At 34.5% G+C, this 14636-nt stretch overlaps 1 protein-coding gene across 16 annotated transcripts in view; it reads left to right on the plus strand.

Moving 5' to 3' along the window:
- Positions 1-14636, plus strand: part of LOC106468799 (CUGBP Elav-like family member 2) — a 371251-nt gene that overhangs the window by 279106 nt on the left and 77509 nt on the right. For all 16 annotated transcript variants that reach the window (XM_022397833.1, XM_022397811.1, XM_022397854.1 and 13 more), the window contains one exon: positions 6012-6060. In XM_022397833.1, the coding sequence (XP_022253541.1) occupies positions 6012-6060 (49 nt within the window). The remainder of the gene's footprint in view (positions 1-6011; positions 6061-14636) is intronic.

Below are 14636 nucleotides of genomic sequence, written 5' to 3' on the forward strand. Positions count from 1 at the left end.
CTGATATAAGTTGGCCTTATGTAGCAGTTCAACATAAGTATGTATTTAAATCAAAAAAGAAAAGTCACCCGTTTTAGATGAAGATGAAGGTTGAACTCAGATATATAAAACACAAAGTAAAATTACTTGGTGTTATGTATTTTATATAAAATACCCATATTTGAAGAAATTGTATTTTGAAAGATTTGCTGAAGCCCCTGTAAGTTGTGCTTTCTATGCCAACATTGGTGTTGTACGGAGCAGCACAGTACTCGTTAAATTAGATGTAGTCTTTTGGCTTGAGCTCTGAATATCTTAGAATAATCAAGATCTTTTATTCTCTTCAGCTAATTACTTGATGTCATCTTCTGTCTTCTGAGCTGTAATTCTTCCCGAAGTTCCCCTGATTGCACATTACTGAAAATGTCAGTAGGAATATACAGAAGAGGGTTAAACTTTAGCTCGAGAATATTGAACACACCAAGTGCTTAAACCTTTTTTTTGTTGTTGTTGTTTATTTATTTGTAATCATAGTTAGGTAAATCAGCTGTGTTTAATCTCCTTTCATTGCAAGTGACATGGCCCACCCATGATGTAGTGTGGAGGACGCAGATCCTCGTGTCTCTTGAGAAAATATACTTGGGAACCCAGCTGGATTGATATTTTTGCGTGTTAGTTCAATGAATTACTTGGTAGAGATTTACCTATAGATAACGACATATGAGTATTTAAAAAGGATTTTTTTTTATAACGTGACTTGTCAGGGCCATCACGAAAGGTATATTTCATTTCTCTGCGTGGAATGTTTATTTATTTGCGTGTTCGGTAGAAAGCATTTTATAATTTAGAAACCGAAACTCAGAATGTGTATACGCTTAGAAATGTGTTATATGTAATACCGTTCAGTTGTGTGAAAAAGGTTCCTTTATCTTTCTATATGCCCAAAAGTTCACTTGAAAGTAATAAACTTCCTGATGAAGGAACATTTCCGGCTTGTATCTAAAATGTATCTTGTCCACTGCAAGATCGCTGAAAATATATACAGTTATTAAGCACTTTTTACATGGTATTTGATGAAGCAATCGATCCTCTCGAATATTATACTTCTAGAATTTATTTCACAGCCTAATAAATTCCAAGCTTTCTATAAGAGTAAAGAACGACCTATGTAGCTTCTCTAAATCTATTCTCTCTCTGTATACGGTTGTCTTTCTTCCTCTGAACTCTGCCTTTAAGGGTCATTAGAGTTACGGAAACTGACTGAGTGCATGCATGCATTATACACTATTGAAAGAGTAGCATCCCTTTGTGTTTCGATATTATCATTTCTGTTCTTGCTTTTGTATGATACTGTCGTTGAAAGAACGTTTTCTTGGCAATATTTTGCATTGATTTAAATTTCCGAATTTCTCATTAAATCATAGGTAAAGACTTACAAAAGAATTGTTCTTTAGTTTACTTAAAAGCTATGGCAGTCTCTTTTTGTTTTTTCTTTAGTTTTTTTCTGGTTTATGTATTGGCATTGGAGCATACTTAGTGGATTATTTGTGATATTACATTTTTTCCTTCTTCAATTATCTTGCCCAAATCGCTCATGAGTTGAAAATAGCGTGATAATTTAGCCGTTATTTCATCGTGAGTTGCATAGCAAAACATGTTTAACCTGAGATTAGCAGTAAGATGTACAAGGTTGAGTACATAATATAAAAACTATTTTGGACTCTCGCCACGTCGTTATAGTCCATTTCACCACGTCCGGTCGTGAGCTGTCTAACGGTCGCGTATCTTGACAAAGTTCTACTTCATAGTTTCCAATGCAAAATTTTCACTCTCAAGACTATTATGTCAAAAGGCACCACTACTTCTGTATGTTTTCTATAAGCTATCTACTATATAAGAATGACGACTGATTTCCTAGAGTTCGTTTCAACGGTCCAATCGTGCAAAACTGCATAGGCGCTGCGCGCGGACTTAACCGATATCTCTTCATATGGAAAAGTATGAATACACGTTTCATTCTCTAGATGTTTGAGGTATGCGAAGGTTGAACAAATGTGTTGTGGAAGCAACTTGTGTCGCTTTGCCAGACAGAAATATTTATTGATTATGTTGTATACTATATCCTGGGATACGTAGATGACTTTTGCCACTGATGTTTATGTTCGTGTAATCTCACCTGTTACAAGATGGCGCACTGACCACAGTTGGGATACGAGTTGTTGCAGGTATCTTTCTACATAGTCCTGCTGCCTCAAACTAGGCCTAACAATTAGTGTGTTCTACTCTTAATCTTCGGATCACGGGATTCAAACCCGTCTCTGATGCTCGCTCTTTCAACCGTCGGGACGTTATAAGATATGATCAATCCCACTATTCGTTGATAAAGATTGGCCTAAGAGTTGACGGCGAATGGTATTGACTTGTTGCCTTCCCTCTTGTTTGTCATTTCAAAATTTGGGATGGTTTGCGCAGATAGCACTTGCAGTAGCTTTGTGCGAAATCCAACAAACAAAAGACTCGAGTTGATACATATTCTTTTGGTTACCAATGCCATCAAGTACAAGGGATATCCCCGTGTTGAAAATTCTAAATCTTCGATCTGGACACATCTTTTTTATCGGAGTGTATATGTTGCGTCGGAAAGGGCTCTTGCATACCCTTTTCAAAAGTAATCAATTCTCGATGACATCACGCTACTTACGAACGTCGAACAATGTCAAAATGTAGCTTTGGTACTTTCCGTTCCACCGCTACTCTGTATCACTGACTTGCTTATTCAAAATTGCTTTAATATAAGGCAGGTAATCTTCTGTAATAAGATGGTATTGGTACGATTTTTATTGTTTTTATATTAGTTTCAGGAGTAGTACCTACATACATTTAGTATTGTTAGTTACTAAAGCTTACACAAGAGTAATGAAGCTTTGTGTGTGTGACAAAGCGTTATCTGCTGATTAAAGTGTTCGGTAACACCTGTTGTGTAAATGCTGATGATAGCTAGTACTGTATTTTTAAATTTTTGGTTAGAAGTTTTGTAGCCGAATATCATTTTTGGTTATCCAGACAATTCTTGAACGTAACATAGTATCTGGAATGTACTGTCAACATAACCATATATATCATAGCCACTTTGTTGTTTTTTACGCTGTTAGTTTCTAAGTAGTATAGACACTATGTGGTGTACCACTGATACAAGCACTAAAGGTTAGTGACTTGGTATCCTTGTCGCCGTGGGACTTTTACTTGATCCAGGTACACAGCCTAAAAATTTGACGTTTCTGTCACTATGGGATTTCTACTACCGCTGATGCAGGTACACAACCTAGGATTTTGTGTCCCTGTCACCGTGTAGCTACTACCACCACAAATCATGTTACACCAGAAAGACTTGGTGCCTCATTGACGTGCAGCTCTTACAATTGTTCAGTTACGCTTTCAACCCTTTTCCTGTACAGCTAGAACTTTTAGATTCTGTGTTTCGAGACTTTCTTTCTGCTTACATCTCTGTAGGGGCATTCGCGACTCCGTTTCTCTGGAGTGATGTACATCGCGTTGATTTACTATCGCTGACATGATTCAGCTTCAGTTACTATGGATACATTTACATTGTGTAGGCTTGTTATCTTTGATATGATCCAGCCGCAGTTACGGCGGATACAGGTACATTGTGTAGGCTTGTTATCTTTGATATGATTCAGCCACAGTTACAGCGGATACAGCTACATTGTGTAGGCCTGTTATCTTTTATATGATTCAGCCGCTGTTACGGCGGATACAGCTACATTGTGTACAATGTAGCTGTATCCGTGTAGGCTTGTTATCTTTTATATGATTCAGCCGCTGTTACGGCGGAGACAACTACATTGAGTAGGCTTGTTATCTTTGATATGATCCAGCCGCAGTTACGGCGGATACAGCTACATTGTGTAAGCTTGTTATCTTTGATATGATTCCACCGTAGTTACGACGGATACAGCTACATTATTGTTTAAGCTTGTTATCACTGACGTGCTGTAATTAACACCATTCGTCAGCCTGTCTTGTATTTGCAGATACATCGTAGAAATTTGTTAACCTTGGCATTGTACCGCAAGTACACCATTTAGACTCTCTTATTTCATACTTGATTTTTTTGTGTTCGGTGTCATGTTGCCCTGTTAGAGTATGCAGCATAGAAACAGCCCAAGTTGTATGTGCATTAGAAAATTGACTTGTGACATTCCAGTGACATTTATTATAAACATAAGTCTGGTTTTTATGGATAACAGATCTGAGATACTGAGCACTTATATAATACAAATACGTAGACTGAAGTCGTATTTAGCAAATAAACAAACAAAAAACATTACGCTTAATATTCCTTTTGTAAAATGTAATATAAAAATATGTGAACACCAGTGAAGTGTGTAATCAGCAAAGTATCGTAAGAATATTCTTTGCTGTAAAAGACACCAGAAACTAGTACAACAGTGGCATTAAGTCAGTGTTTGATTAATAGCTTTATTCAACACATCTAGCTATATATGTATATTAATACAGGTTTCAACTACGTATAAATATTTTCATTAAAGGTTTGTACTCCGGAAGAGTGAGTAATTTCTTTATCGCCCTCTCCCCCCCTTAAAATTTAGGAATAATATTGCTGATAAAGATACGAGGAGAACAGGTTTGATGTGTGTCCCCAATAAAATTATCCATGTAATTAAGACTCCATACTGATATAATTTATTAACTTATTAAGTGTGTAGTCGATGTGTTAGGCTGTAACTGACAAGGCTGTCATATATAACGTGTGGTTTATACACTGACTGTAAGTAATAGCTTTGCAGTTTAACGAGCAAGATTTGATTAAATGTTCTTCCGTTAGTTTGAAACTGTTAAAACAGTTGGATAAATTATTTAGAACATTTTAAAGTAGCCATAATATCGTTCAGGGTTAGATATTAGTTTGGGGGATTGTGGGACAACCTCTTGATAACTTGCTCTCAAGTTTATTTAAAAATGGGATCTCTGTTCCTTTATTGAACACATAATTCAGGTTAGTTAATTAAATATTTGAGAGTTTTGAGGAAATGTTTTATTTTTCTTGGCAGTCTTTTCTTCGGCTATTTTAGCTGGGGTTTTCGACGGCTTGATTTCTAAAGCTCGCATTTGGTAATCTGGAATTTGAACAATTCAAGTTCCAATGGAGAAATAAAATTCCAGCATATTCGTGAGAAGTTCTGTTATTCATTAATACTGGGCCACAGAAAACAAAATTAATGCATTGAAATCAATATTTTGTGGTAAGTTTTTCTTAACTACCAAATTTAATCTATAAGGTGAAAATAAATCTATAAGACCTCCTCGTTTTTGGACACCCTGTAGTCCAGATTTATATCGTTTACCATAGCACTGTCCTTGCGTCATAATGAATAAACACGAATCATACAAACATTTGGATGCTATAAATAAATATAAATTATTGGTCTGTTCAGATCCCAGGAGAGTTGTGTTAAATCGCATGCATTCTTGCAGTTTTACTGAAATATTCATTCAAAAATCAGCTTAAACGTAAGATCAAAGTAGTGCGGAAAGATGCAAGAAAAAAGTAAACTCTAGCTTATGTTTGAAATACCTTTTTTTTTTCGTTTTTTATTACAAAATCGTGACACTGGTAGTGTATTAAAATAGCTTTGGCCACGAAACGAAAATCTCTTGTTCTAGCACGGTTTTAGAAAATTGTTCGTTATATTATTTATTATTATTATTTTATATGATCTGACTCTTGATTATAACAAGTTTATATATGTTTCGCATTATCACCCATACTTTAGTGTGTGCATCATATTTTTGCTAACATTTGTTTGGGTGGTTAACGTACACATTTGTTTACATTTTAGTATGCTGTAGTGGTGTGTATACACGTTTTCTGTTTTCTTTCTCTAGATTCTTGAGTGTTATGTGCACATTTTTTGTATCAGAATTGTACGTATCGTGTTAAGTGGTATTTATGTGAGCCTGATGATCTTGTGTTCTGTATGTATATGTAGATGCATCACCCTATCCAGATGAAACCTGCTGATAGTGAAAACAGAAACGGTGAGTACAGTTTGTATCTCGTGCCAACCTTTTTCTTCTTAATGTTGGTTTCAGGTTGTGTATTTGTTTATATTTTTCAATAGTGTAATAAGAGGTTTTATATTTTGGAGTTTTTCATTTCATACATATGTTGAGTATATAATGTAATTCACTGCAAGTAGCCCATTGTGTAATTTTTCGCTTAACAAACTAATAAACTTGCGTATAACGTGTATTTAGTTACATAGAACATAACTATATTATCAGCCTCATGATTTTAACTTGTGTAGAACGTGTATTTTGTTACATAGAACATACACTATATTAACAGCCTCAGGATTTGTTAAGGGATTTTGCTTTTGTCCCCCATCCTACTTTGTATGAAACCCTGTTGCTAGATTTAATACATTTACCCAATTTCTGTTTAATTTTAATAATTGCACATAAGAATATCAAACTGTTTTCACAAGTAGAAATTCCTGTGTGGCATTGAAGAAAATAAGAATTCAACGTAAGGTTTGTAAAGAAATCTTTAAGAACTTGGTAGCCAACAGCCTTCTTTGTTTTTTAGTACAAAACTCATTTCGTGTTGGTAATAGCTATTTAGTGATGCACATTTGTATATAGAATTATCTGCCAATTTACGATTAAGAATTTCCAGGAAGGAGGTGAGAGCTTCTAAAAACAAGGGTCGTAGTAAAAGTCTATGGTAGTAAAATTCATCTTCCTTGAACATTAGTTCTGGATATAGCAGATATGGTGTGGTTGATATTACTATGCACTTCTTTACTTTCGCTCGAAAGTTCTTATTAATAATTATTCGTTGAATTTGTTTTAAAAAACAAAATGAGAAATAATACTTTTCTTATGGTAGAAACGGTGATAGTTCTTGCAGTTACTATACTACTAAGTTGTATATTCCTGATACTTAAACGCCACAAGTCATATGTTTCTGATATATTTTTATGTTGCGTGACATAGGGACCGAATGATAATTTACTTAGAAAAAAAACATCACTGAACCACAGTTGTTAAATCTTCTTTTATGAGTTGTATTCGGTGGTGCTAGGTTCTTTCAGTATCCAAATTGCCCTCTTCAAACTATTCATGTCTCTAAACGCCCTTTCTAAACTGGTGAAGCATGGTTATAAATAGTCATACTTGTCGTAGGAGATTAGTATTGGACACATTATATTGTTAACATTACATTCTTTATTTCGTCCTTTAAGGTTTTTCAAAAAGAAAAAAAGTATATAATAGTATTTCAACCACTCTTTATGGCATATCCATTGCCGACGACGCGTTTTGCTGAATACAGAGCTCATCAGAAAGGCTGGGACACAACAAACACAGTAATGGTCCGAACACTATTTATATAAGCCATTTGTTACAATAAGAATTGTTACGGTGTGAACGCATTTTCTAAGCTGGCGAAGCATGGTTATAGTTAATTATACTTCTCATGAGACAAATAGTTTATCTGTTCAATCTATCTGACTTTTATTTTCATCATACGTTGAAAATACTTTATGCACGTTTGCTACGAGTTTGTAACATTTGAATTTTCTTGACTTCTTTTCATCTGTAGTTTTGGTGTGTTTTTAACTGCCTGAAGCACAAGCAGATAAAAAAAAACAAAGTTGAGGCACAGCATAACTCTCAAACGAAAAAGCAATAAAAAATCGATATAGGCCTTAAATTTTGTAGTTGTTTCATGTGGACCTGATTCTTAAGTGCATATTAGGAAGGATCGTTTAGCTTAGGGCAAATTGTGTATAAATACTGTGACATACACACGTTTTTTGATGTGATCTAGTGAATGGGTTGCTATACATACTAAAATGAGAACACTAGCCACTCTTTTTCATATAAGTGAATTTCAACATTTTATCAGCCATTTTTAAAATGAACCTAAGATCTGTGTATTGTATGTTTTGATTTTGTTTAAATGGTAATATATAACGGTTTATCTGCTTTATTTCTATTTATGGGATAAAGTCCCCTTTTATGGTTACAAAAAAACAAAAACCTGCATTTCCTTTTAAAGTAGTTTTGACAGTTGTTTTAGTACTCTCTAGAATTATTAATTTATATTAAACATTTTCTTGAAGTTATTTCTGGCGTCCGTTGTCAAACCCCACATTTTTTACTACAGAATTTTGGCTGGGCGTGGCTTAGTAGTTAGGTTGTCCGTCGTGTGAATCCAATAGATCACCACTATTCGCGTTCCTTTGTCGTAAATACGTTTTTCGCACTTTTGGGCAGTGAGTACGATGTAATAGTGACGGTGAAATTCCATTGTTGGATAAGATAAAAATTGGTTGTGGGTGCAGTTGTGACTAGGTGCTTTTCGTTTTAGTCTTTCAGTTAGGGACGATCTAAAAAATAAATAAATACATAATTTTTGTTACTCTTATGGAGTTAACCGCTTTAACCAAGCTTTAATTGAAAGATTATGTGAACTTTGTTAACTTTAACACCCGAGGTTTTATTGATTCCTTCGTTATACACACAAAGGTACAAGTATCGTTAGTTTTTGTGTTGTATTTTGGGCTTATGTACCAGTTAGAAACAGTAGAAGGTAGTTTTAAAGCCATATATGAAACTAGTTCTCCTTTATTAGCCTGTTAGATTGTCACTTTCGACGATAATTTGTACTTTCTTTGTTCAGGGTTCTTTAACATGTTCTCATTGAACTTGATTTATTGATGACAGTTCGCTGCTTGGGCCAACTGAGAGGTTTCTTTTACAGTGGACCATTTTGATCATCAAACGAGCTCAAATTTTCTGCAGAAGCCATGTGATTGATTGCCTGTTGTTCAAAGCGGCAGTTGTAGAATTACCCTACGCTATTATGAGAATAAATTATATCTATGTGTGTGTGTCTCTATCCCACTTTTTATAGCATTGTTTGCGTCTCTTCTTTCTCTTTGCCATTCTGTATAAGAATTATCCATCATTTTTGATTTGAGTTAGGAAGAATGTAAAAGAGACCTATCTTGATATGTAAATTTGTATTGGGTGGCTATGACGTTTTTAAACTACTGTACGTCTATTGTAGTTGTGGGGGAGCGATGATTGTTAAAAAGTAAGATTAGATGCTTATAAAAAATATACTATAGGGTCTGGCAGTGCCAATCTGATCGATCAGACAGATAAACAAGTAATGATTGTACACAACTGTTTAGCAGGTTAAGTTTGGTGATTAATGATTTTATAATAGGTAAGGCGGAGTTTTAGAGTGAGATTGATTATGTAGAGTTGTTTCGAAGGTGATATTTATTAGATAACTTTGTAAGTTGATGAGTGGTAGTCGTCTTTCTCGGCTCTCTGTAATGTTCTAGCAATTTTAAGTAGCTTATCTTGGTTTTGTAGTTATACCTAATATACTTTCTTCACCAAACACAGAAGTACATGGCACAAATCGTCAGCCCAACCTTTGCCATTGATCTTGACCTACGACCTTCCTACATTGTTTTTAATGTAATCGTAGCAATTTGTGGATTGTTAGTGCATTAATACTTCCTATCATATCGTAATAGTTAACATTAAAGACACGAATTTTCATACATGAAGTTGTCAGTTTTCGTGCGATCTTCCAATTTTCAAAATACTAAAAGCTTGCCTAAACTGGCAAAAAAAAGATAAATTGCCATGGGTATTTTACATAGAATGTCTTATTACGTTTTTAAGAAACTGAATCTTGTGGTTTTATTTAACAAATAATAACATGCAAAAGGTCTGTTCCATAACTATATTCATAATCATGAGGGCGGCTTGGCCAGGTGGTTAGGGCGCTCGACTCACAATCTGAATGTCGCGGGTGCGAATCCCCGTCACATAAAACATGCTCGCCATTGTAGCCTTAGGGGCGTTATAAAGTGATGGTCAATCCCACTATTCATTGGTAAAAGAGTAGCCCAAGAGCTGGCGTTGGGTGGTGATGACTAGCTGCCTTCCTGTCTTTCACTGCTAAACTAGGGACGGCACGCTGTCCTCAAAATATGAAAACCCAGTAAGATACCACAGATAGCAGTGGAATGTATTGGCTGATTATTTATGTCATACAAATGAATGGCTTTTAGAAAATGTAAATCATTAGATGGAGTTGAAATAGGAAGATAAAATCTTACTTTAAGGTAGATTTTCGAAGCAAACGAATTAGAATGTATGAGGCCCTTCACCTCTTTACTTGTGAAGGAAAACTGTTGTTCAAACATCCAGATTTTCTAGGTCATAAATGATATGAGCCACCCATCGTGCACGGTGCGAGACATCAGGATATTGAAAGTAAGTTCCTCGGTTAGGCACATCCCCAAGAAATGTAATCCGATGTTCTAAAAGCTCTTAGTAATCATTTCTTAGTTGTGGACTTTGCAAACATTTATTTGCAAGTGAAATCATCTGATACCAACAATCAGCAATGGAATGAGCAGTTTTATCATCATCCACGGCAATCTTATAGTTCTTATTGATATGCACACAGAATTGTTGAAATATCTTTAAGATGGCAATGTGAAGACTACTGGTAGAACCAAAACAAGTGGAAAAGACCTTTTTTGATGACAATTTTATAAATATTATGCCTGCACGTAAGCTTTTTGTTTGCTCATTGAGTGTACAGGCACCACTTCTATGGCCAGTTTTGCCTGATATTGTGTCGAAGCACATTACTGAAACCTTGCCTTTTGATCCTAAAGGCACCTAACTGTCCGATCTTAGGGCAGTAAGATCCTTCAAGACATCTCAGGCCAAGAATCAGTTTACAGGCTTCCAAGTAGTCATTACAGGAAAATAAACTGAAAAGCTACTTGGAGTTTTAAAATGTTCTTCTGGGACTGGTGAAGCAATGTCTCCACTGTGGTAATGCAGTTGAAGGACAAACAAGTGTCACATGCTTTCATTGCTTTTGCAGTTTCAGGCTGGTAGTGAACTCGAACACGTAGAATTGAAGAGCAACTGACAGCTAACTGTGAAATCTCTCCACCACTTGCATGAATAGCATTTCTAAGAATATAGGTCGCATTGTGGTTACTAATACCTACCCTGTTAAATAAGTGTTGAAGCAAGCTTCATATTAGCACCATTCTTTGGTTTCTTTGTACTCTTTGCTAAATGGGACTCTTGATTTTTCTGTTATGTGGAAGGGCTTGCAGCCGCTTTTTGTACTTTAAATTTCTTATGACTTGGCGATGAATTGCTGCTAGACCTGGATCGCTCAAGAATTACGTTGTTCAAGAGTTTATTTTTCTCTTCTTCAAGTCGACGCTTGCGCCTGATTTTCGTTGCTGCCAGTTTTAAATCAACACCTCCAACGTATCTTCTTCTATCCTTCTCTCGCTGAGCTAGAAGAAAGTCTGAAACATAACGATATTCATAGCATTAGCGTGGACGATATCAAAAATATGGTGATGAATTCTGTTCTGAAAAGTTTACTCTGTTTCTCTAAGTTCTTCCATTCCTGAAAGAGAGCTTCTAATTTTTCAATGCAGTGACGTCTTGCTCGAATCGGAAGCCTAGATTTATTCCAAAATGGAAGAACGTCGTTCATGACCGAATTTATACGCTCTCTATCTTTGTAATGCCCTTATGTAAAAAGAGAGTTCAGCCATAACTTTTTGCTGTGATGGAAGCTTATTACCAGAAACAGCTGATTCCTTTATCGAACCAACTAACTAAACCTTCCTAACCAAAGTTTACAATCGTGTTGATGAAGATGGACCTAAATTAGCCACATTCTGTAAAACTGGAAGTAAAAGAGAGCAAAATTTGCAGCAACTGTTTCAATAAATCGTGTAAACGGTAAAAAATTACTTATTAAAATGACTTATTAAGATGTCTTTTTATAGTTTTATCTCATTTCTAATCAAAAGATATTTCACTTATTTATCTGTAGGTCCTGTTCCACTCTACTTTGATTAAGATTGAGTTGCTGGTTTACTTATAAATATTTTATATCCTTCAAGTATATGTTCGTAATAAATTTTATACCTGCAATAACTTCTTACATATATTGTTTAACTAGTTCTAAATACCTATGATATATATTAAATTTGTACACTGTATATCATTTATAAAATAAAGCATATCATTACAGTAATGATAATGAGAAAGTAATCTTATTTAACAAAATTAGTCAGTAGTTATAAACCTACAGGTAGCTGAAATCCTGTAAAACACCCTGGCTTCTGTAAATACACCTTTTGGGACACCTCTAAACATTCATCAGTCAAGCACAAATTTTGTGTTTAGGATTTATCTTATAAAACAAATTTATTATACGAGTGAAATAATGCAAATGAAAAGTTATTTGGGAACCACTCTAATATGCATGCATAGTTTTTTTTTACAATAGAAGATTTTGCATATGCTTGAAGTATCTGTAAGGTAGGCGTCATTCAGATAACTAAGTTTCATCTATGTTCTTGTTATTAAAGTCATTTTCTTGCTTGTAAACGATAACTATTGCTATGGGCTCATCATGTTTGTTGCTTTCTGTGTTCTTGTCCGTCTTTCGTAACTCAAGAACTATTGTGTCATATCCCTGTAACTGTTTAAAATAGTATAATGTTGAGTGGAAAATAATTTGTATTGTAAACTTCTCATCCGATTTTTTTTAACAGGAAGCCGTTCTTAAAGTAGCATATTTTAAGATAGCTGTTCATAAACTATTTAAACAATTTGTAAAGCTCTAAGTTAGCAGATTGGTCAGTAAAGGTGATAGCAATGGGGAATTAATAAATTAGAGATACCAGTCATGTAAAGTGAATTATTACACACTGTTTAAATTTGCGTTGTTTAAATGTATAATAAATTTTGATTCTGTAAAGAACAAATAGACGAAGTAACATATTTTATCTTTGGTCTTTTTGTTGATCCCTACTTTACTGTGTTTCATAACCTCATAAGTAATTATTTTATTGAATAATATATTTTTTACAATACATATACGTTTGCTGTGTATTTGGTTATTTCCCTAACATGATGTGTGGATGTTGCTTACCTTGTTCATAGTAATTGTCTCTCCAATCCCTTAATAGAAAATGCCAGTCACTTGAATCTTCTTTAACTCAGATGGATTTTTCTTTTTGCATCTCGAAGTTATTTGGTTTGTTTTTTTATTTTCCTAGTGTTAAATCCCTATTCATAGATGATGTTCTCTGAACATTACCTAATTGTTTAGTTTCTTTTTTTCTGTCTGTATGTTGAGCTCTACCGGTTCAAGTCAACTGAGTTAATTGCAGTTTGATGCACTCCAAACTGGAAATTACCATTAATCTTTTAAGAACCCTATAGCCAGTTTTTCGTGTATTTAAAGTTACTCTTGGTATATTAGAGAGCACGTATTGATTATTTAAAAAAAATATATTTGGTACGATTCCATAAAGGGGAACTAACTCTGTTCTTACCAGGAATGTGGAGCTGCGTCTCTGTAATGGTTTTATCGATATGTCACATTTATTCATACTTTAATGACCACGCTAAACTCTTTATGCAACAGTGTTTTACTGACATTATGTAACTTTAAATTTTCATTCTTATTGTATGAACACTTTTGTAACTCGTATCAACTTCTTAGTACTCGTCTAGACTTTCAGTGTTATAAATATTTTTACCAAAGAAACTACACCAGAAGACGAACTCAAACTATGTTTGTAATTCGTGTGTTTTTAATACAGTTGCCCCTCTTTAATGTGCGTAACCCTCCAAGGATTGATTTATATGGTTTTAACGTGATGCCATATCCAACAATATACTTGATTATCATTCGATTTGAAAATTCATGGAGCAGTCTAAAAATGCACAATATATATCTCGAGGTATATATGATTTTCTAACATAACTCTTTACATGTGTAAATACATATATATATATAACTAAATAGAAGGTATCAACTTGCAAATGATACCTACAGGGCTAGGGATGATTGGACCATTGGTTTACTAGATGAGATTTCCAAAATTAAGACACATTAAAGAACTAACGCAATCTTTACTGTGTCCATTTTTAGACTGCTCCAAGAATGTCTAGCGTCATCTTGTAATCGAAGTATAATCAAGTATATTGTTGGATATGACATCACGTTAAAACCATTCTTAACTACGAGCTGTTGCTATGTGTTTTTCTACAATGATGAAAATGTTTATTGTTCAAATCCTGGAAATACTATTAAAATGTGGATATTTAGTGTAAAATAACTGTATATTTTTCTTTTTCATAAAAATCATCACAAATTAACAATGTCATTTCATAGTCAGGATACAGCTGCTAGCATACGCACTACGCGTGTATTTTTGGTGGTGGTGGTGTATTTGATGTACGATACCTCTAATGTGATGAGTACACCATCTGGTCCATTTTGTAGTACCACAAAAGTGAATACGTAGAAAACTGTTTTGTTTTCAAAAGTGAGCAGTAGTTTATTCGAGACTTGTACATATGTTTAACTTTGTACAAATTGTTGGGAGGGAGATTTAAGTAAGCATTTTATCGTCTTTACTTATTTCATTCATTATTGTGTAAGTACGCTTGTTTAAATTAGGCCACACTCAGGTTTTGTGGAAAAATTAACAAATAATTTACGACATGTCGGAAGA

Source organism: Limulus polyphemus, unplaced genomic scaffold, assembly GCF_000517525.1.
Source record: "Limulus polyphemus unplaced genomic scaffold, Limulus_polyphemus-2.1.2 Scaffold91, whole genome shotgun sequence".
NCBI classification, from domain to species: Eukaryota; Metazoa; Arthropoda; class Merostomata; order Xiphosura; family Limulidae; genus Limulus; species Limulus polyphemus.